Source organism: Sabethes cyaneus, chromosome 1, assembly GCF_943734655.1.
Source record: "Sabethes cyaneus chromosome 1, idSabCyanKW18_F2, whole genome shotgun sequence".
Classification (NCBI taxonomy): domain Eukaryota; kingdom Metazoa; phylum Arthropoda; class Insecta; order Diptera; family Culicidae; genus Sabethes; species Sabethes cyaneus.
The window spans coordinates 151,759,213-151,765,691 of NC_071353.1; the positions used below are offsets into that span (position 1 = coordinate 151,759,213).

General features: G+C 42.9%; 1 protein-coding gene across 1 annotated transcript; it reads left to right on the forward strand.

Moving 5' to 3' along the window:
* Nucleotides 1–5,735: 5,735 nt before the first annotated feature.
* LOC128732311 (uncharacterized) lies at nt 5,736–6,276 on the forward strand. Its single transcript, XM_053825555.1, has 2 exons — nt 5,736–5,820; nt 5,885–6,276. Exons 1-2 carry the CDS (start codon nt 5,736–5,738, stop codon nt 6,274–6,276), a joined length of 477 nt encoding a protein of 158 aa, XP_053681530.1.
* The last annotated feature ends 203 nt before the right edge of the window (nt 6,277–6,479 follow it).

The window sequence follows — 6,479 nt, forward strand, 5'->3', positions numbered from 1 at the left end:
CTTCCATGCAATAGTGACAAACTTTCATCATACATTGCGACATTTTGAAGTAGGGACAATATCTTTGTCTCTTGTGCGTTCGTGTTTTTTGATTCCCTGAATATTAATGATATTACAATGTTTGCTTATATATCTTACATTATTCCTATGGCTAAGTCGCATTTTAATTTGGATTCTACACATAGTGAGGCCAATATCTTGGGTCCTCGGCATCAAAGGCGTGAATGTTTATCACTGAAGCTTTTGAAGTAGCCTGCCCGCTAAAAACTATTAAAACGACTAGAGGAACACCATGGTGGAACTCTCATCTCGCGGAACTAAAGAAACGATGCAGGAGTGCCTGGAATGGACGTCGTAGGGATGGCGTTGAACCTTTCAAGCAGGCCTATGCAAAAACTCTACGATCTTCAGCACGCACGAACTGGCACAGGTTCTGCAGCAACGTTTCCAGTTTCGGCGAGGCAAGTCGACTTAATAAAATACTGTCAAAATCGAAAGATTATCAGGTTAATAACATTCGAACTCGAAGTTCGAACGGTGAATACTGTTCGAATGACAATGAAATCCTGGAATGTCTCTTTTATAGTCACTTTCCGGGCTGTGTGGAACCTGAAGTTCGAAACGATCCAGAAATCGTTTTAGGTGGCTTATACTCATGGGCTTTTACTCGGAGACTTGTCACAACTGAAGCGATTGAGTGAGCTGTGAACAGCTTCTCTCCATACAAATCTCCAGGAACAGATGGAATATACCCTATTCTACTGCAGAAAGGATTCAAGTACTTCAAACACATTCTGAGAAGGATGTTTGTGTGTAGTATTGCTATTGGGTACATCCCAACTCAATGGCGTGAAATAACCACTAAGTTTATTCCTAAAGGTGGACGCGCGACATACGAGCCAGCAAAAAGTTTTAGACCAATCAGTCTAACTTCTTTCTTGTTTAAATCACTTGGGCGGATTGTTGATAACCATATCCGCGAAACAAGCTTAGTAGAAGTTCCTCTTCATTCAGTGCTTATCAAAGTGGCAAGTCTACAACCACTTTATTACATGATGTGGTGAGAAATTGAGGTTGCTTTTTCACAAAAGGAATCTTGCTTAGGAACTTTTTTGGATATTGAAGGCGCGTTTGATAATGTATCTTTCGCTTCCATTTTGGAGGCTGCTCGTTATCATAATGTGCCTTCAATAATTATAAAGTGGATTGCTTTTTTCGTCTTTACGGCAAGCAAGCATTTGGAAGCAAAGTGTTTGTGGATGTCCACAAGGTGGCGTTCTCTCGCCTCTTTTATGGAACCTTGTGGCGGATGGCCTATTGAGGAAACTCAATGGTCTAAGCTATCCGTCATATGGTTTTGCGGATGACTATCTCATCCTAGTATTTGGAAAGTGCATAAGCACATTATTTGACTTAATGCAGCAGGCACTACCCGTCGTGGAAACGTGGTGCCGAGAAACTGCACTTTCGGTAAATCCGAGCAAAACATCTATCGTCTTATTTTCAACACGTAGAAATACCAATAGAGCTCGCGCTCTGCGCTTTTACGATTCGGATGTTGATGTTGTGAACGAGGTGAAGTACGTGGGGTTGATTCTCAACTCCAAGCTTGACTGGTCCACAAATATTGATTTCCGAATTAAAAAACCGTGCATGGCCTTTGGGCAATGTAGACGAGCAATTGGCAACTCTTGAGGGCTTAAACCCAAATACATACACGGGGGGTTATACACAGTCGTTGTTAGACCAATACTGGCGTATGGTTGTCTTGTATGGTGGCAGAGAAAGGAAGTTGTGACTGTCCAGACAAAGCTAAACCATCTTCAAAGGATGTGTTTAATGGCTTTAATGGGTTTAATGTCTGGTGTATTAACTACAACTCCTACTGCCGCCCTAGAAGCTATTTTCAATATTAAACCTCTACACTTCCACCTGAAGCAAGAGGCACTAATATGTGCTTATCGACTACACGCGATTGGCCTTTGGCAGTCTGTGGACGGTTCCACTGGTCATACTCGATTATGGTCGCAAATTGTTGCTGAGGACAAGTTTGTCCTTGCTCCTAGCGATGTAACGCTCATGCGTACTTTCCCGTATAGGACTTTCTCAAGTGACTTTCCTCCTAGAGAGGAGTGGATGTCAGGCTACATGGAAAGGAAAATTTCCGACTATGTCTATGTGGTCTGCTATACCGATGGTTCCTTGTACGAAGGTCACGCGGGTGCTGGTGTTTACTGCCGTGAGCGGGAATTGGAGAAATCCTATTCGTTGGGTAGTTACTGCACCGTTTTTCAAGCTGAAATCTTTGCAATTATGTGCGGAGCGCTCTACAGAAAGAACTGATAGGACTCAAGCCGCTATAAAAGCCCTTTGTGCGGCTAATTCTAAATCTAAAACAGTCATCGTCTGCCACACCCAATTAGAAGAACTAAGCATTCTAAATGCCGTTCATCTGGTTTGGGCTCCTGGCCATTCTGGTATAACCGGAAATGAATGGACTGATGAACAAGCAAGATCTGGAGCAGAAAAGTCGGTTTTCGGACCGGAACCAATTGCTTTACCAATTGCGGCATGTTGGATAAAACAAAAGATTCGATCTTGGTTTTCATCTGAACATGTACGTTACTGGGAAAATCTTGAAACTTGTCGTCAAACGAAAAGTTTCATTGTTAAGCCTTGTGAGAAGGTTGCGAAATTTCTTTTGCAACACTCAAAGGTAAATTGCAGTATTCTTGTCAGGTCACTGACTGGTCACTGCAGACTAAATTATCATATGGCTACGATTCAGCGAGCTGAATCGTTTCATTGTAATTTATGTGAATCCGACTTCGGTACACCATATCACATAATTTGCAACTGTCCTGCAGTAGCACAATTGCGTCATAGGATCTTCGGATCCTACGTCTTAAATGAATCGGAATTTAGGAACTAAAATTACGAGACAATTTGATGTTTCTTACCGAAAGCGGTATTGAACTATAAGCTCTTATTTATCATATGATAAGTTAACTACCAAGGATTGCAGTATCCCCTCGGGGGTACAAAAATCTCTCGGTATGTATGTGTTTGTGTTTGTCCAAATTCCTCATCCACCCCTTCCTATTTCTCCTGTTTTCCTTCCCGTCCTCATCAGGTAAATGATGACACGAGCAAGGCACAAATCTTCCACATCATTGTGAGGAACGTGCTGCTCGAGCAAAAGATGCTGATACCTGATACCCACATGTTCTGTACCAATTCCAGCGAACGCTTGTACGCATCCCGTAGAGTCTCTGCTGAATGTGGGGGAGGCGAGATCATCTGCGCCTCGTTCGGCGAAATCCCGCGAAAGCAGTGGTTCAGAATAAGTGCTTCTGCTGCTTCCATCTTCAGACTAATGGCCTAGAATATGGGGGGCTCCGTAGCCGCAAGGTTACCGAGTCTGCTTTGACAAGCGAGTGGTCGTGGGTTCGAATCTTAGTAGAATCAAGCCATTCGATGTCAAGTGACTTTAGCATGGGTTTATTCTCAGGCCCCTCCATTTACCCTTCCTTCGTGCTGAATTCTATATTTACCCTCTGAAGCCTCTTGACAGTGCAAATGTCCCTCCTATAGTTAAGTGTACTGGTCAGAGGTACGAATGAGTCCTCGCCAGGGACGGCTATAATATGAGATAGTGCTGGCAGCGAGGAATAAGTGGGTAAAGTAGATTAAGCTTTGAAGAAAGGGTAAACCCCATTACACGCAAGCACGCATAAAATTTAATAAGCATATCGCTCACTCAATAGCGATTATAGCAAAAAGAAATGCAGTGCAGGTCATACAGCAAACACCCGGGCGATATTACAATAGATCAACTATACTGGTCGCAGTAATGAGTCCACACATGGAAAAAAAAAATGGCCTAGAATTTATCAGATTCTCGTCTGTCAGCCGCTTCCCGTCGTTAAGTGTGTTCAACGCCTCCTTAACCGATCTGACCAATCGCTCCCAAACTCCATCCATGTGGGGGGCAGCTGGTGCATTGAAAGTCCACTTCGTACGCGCATCGGTCAACTCATGCGCGGTTCCATTGTCGGGGAAGAATGCGAAACCCAACGTACTGTTTATATCTCCGTTGGTCCGATCTGATCCAGGATAACACAGTCTGCGAATCGGTCTAGAGATATGTTTTCTGAATATCGAAGCTGTGGTTTTCCTGGACAGTACGCATCAGTCTAGTGCCCAGCACTGCTGCCTGAAGTTCTAGCCGAGGAATGCTTAACTGCCCCGGCGGAGCGACTTTACTCCGACTCATCACTAGCGCGCATACATTTTTTCCATTGATCTCGGCGGGAAAATAAGCCACGCAACCGTATACGCTTTCTCACCCGCGTCGGTAAAGACGTGAAGCTGAAGATTTTTCACGAATATTCACGATTTTTCATGAAATAATAGCGAGGCAGGAACAAAGAAAGAAAAAAATTGATCGTATTGAATAATATTTGTGTTAGGTATGGAATGTTTTACAGGGAACATTTTTTGATTTCTATAGTAAACAATAAAATTAAATGGAAAACCCTCTCGGTTGCTCACACCCGGTGATAAATTTGTGTTCGTTTTTAGCGTAAATTCCTGATGGAAACTTCTTTCGTTTTGGGCGCAGCGTCTTTGCTGCACTGTGCGTGCAGAGTCGACCGTGAATGCCAGAGGGATCACTCAACGAGCTATGTACGGGTTATCATTTGATACAATGTTGCGCAGAACAAGTTTCCCTACCATTAGAGCATAATTGAGCGTTGGCTTTTGCTGTATACGAGCCTTCGCAAATTGAATCCGTTCCGGTTAAACAAAAATGTAATCTTTTTTAGTCGCGTGCAGTTGCTTAGTTACAATGAAGACGAACGGCCTTGGTTTGTGCAAATGTTTTCCGTATCAGGGGAAGACTGTCCAGAACGCACCGTGGGAGTAGAATGGCCCATGCTATTAATTGTTTTAAAACGCGGAAACTATTTGGTAAAATTATGAATGCGCATTTTATTTTGATGTAAAACAAGCTGATTCATAATTGTGTAGAATGTAAAAGCATCAAACATAGCCACATCCAATCAAATCAAGCGATTATTCGCGATCTCATTCCACATGTAAGAAATCACGGTTTTCTCTTAAGTTTTACCACTAGTCGGTATGCAAATTTCATAATAAATACAGTCTTTCTAATTGATATACTGTCATACTCGATGAATCACCACAAAAACGGCATTAACTAGGCATGTTTTTCACATATATTGCAAAAAACTTCAAAATACAAAACAGGGGTAGAAACTTGGTGCGTTTTGGCCATGGGCTTTGGCGTTTTGCCCCACATAATGATTTTGGCTCTTGACAAAAATCGTCAAAAATAACAAAAAATGCTGGTTTCTGTTAGGAAATTTCACCAGGAGTAAGTGTAAAAAAGATCCCAAAGCCTTCTAGAAGTTGAAAAACAACAAACACGCCTCTGAAAAATGATGTTTTGCTTAAGCGGTGCATTCTGCACCACTTTACCCTACCGTGCCGCTTGAGTTCTGAGCAATACATCATAGGCTGGACTCACTTTAATTTTCATTTAATATAAAAACAATTCAATTGGTTCGCGAATTTCGAATCGCTAAACAGCGATTGCGCAAATCAATTTGCTGGGATGCAGTTTTTTCGCTGACTAGGTAATGCAATCCATCGGCACACCGGTGCGCTGCACAATTCAGTTCAGTTTTGACTGTAGCCAACGCAACAGAATGACGGCAGCTAAATTGATCAGCCTACTACTGTTTAGCTTCCTGTACTGGTGTCAGACCGGGATTGACGGCAAAAAGTACAACTGTAAGTTCTCCCTTGCCACGTAACACGTAACGAAATTTTAGGATTTTTTTTCGATTGCTTCCAGTTACGTACGATCCCAAGGAGCTCGAGTGTCCGGGCAACGAAACGCACGAAAAAGTGATGCTGTCGGCCTACCGGCCGATGTTCGACAGCGACAACAAACGTGACTTTAGCGACGCGAAGTTGAAAAAGTTGTACTCGCTGCAGGATTTTCTGGACAACCGTGCCCCGTACGTGACGATCGGAATGGATCCGAAGCTTAACATTCCGTACGGCAAGACGGCCTGCATTCCGGAGCTGAACGTGCACTTCCGGCGCAACATTAAGCTACAGGTGCGGGATACCCACGAGGATCTATCCGGTGGAGGCTATCGGCGGATCGAAATTTGCGTTCGCACTCAGGCGGACAGTTTCGATGATATTGTCAATTTGCTTGATGCCAGTGTAGTGTTTTGAGTGGTGGATTGATTGGAATAAAGTGAATTGCAAAGCTAGCAAGTTTGGTTTTGAGTATCATGTCTACTAGGTTCTTAAGTAAATTCCACCAATTCGCTTAATATTTACAATTTGGATGCTTTAAAACGTTTTGAGCACCCAAAATTGGAATTGATCTAAGACTTTATATATTACCAACATATATTTTAAAACCACATGACATT

Coding starts and splice junctions, on each gene's coding strand:
- LOC128732311 (XM_053825555.1), top strand. CDS start 5,736: ATGACGGCAGCTAAATTGATCAGCCTACTACTGTTTAGCTTCCTGTAC. Junction 5,821..5,884: donor TGACGGCAAAAAGTACAACT/GTAAGTTCTCCC, acceptor GATTGCTTCCAG/TTACGTACGATCCCAAGGAG.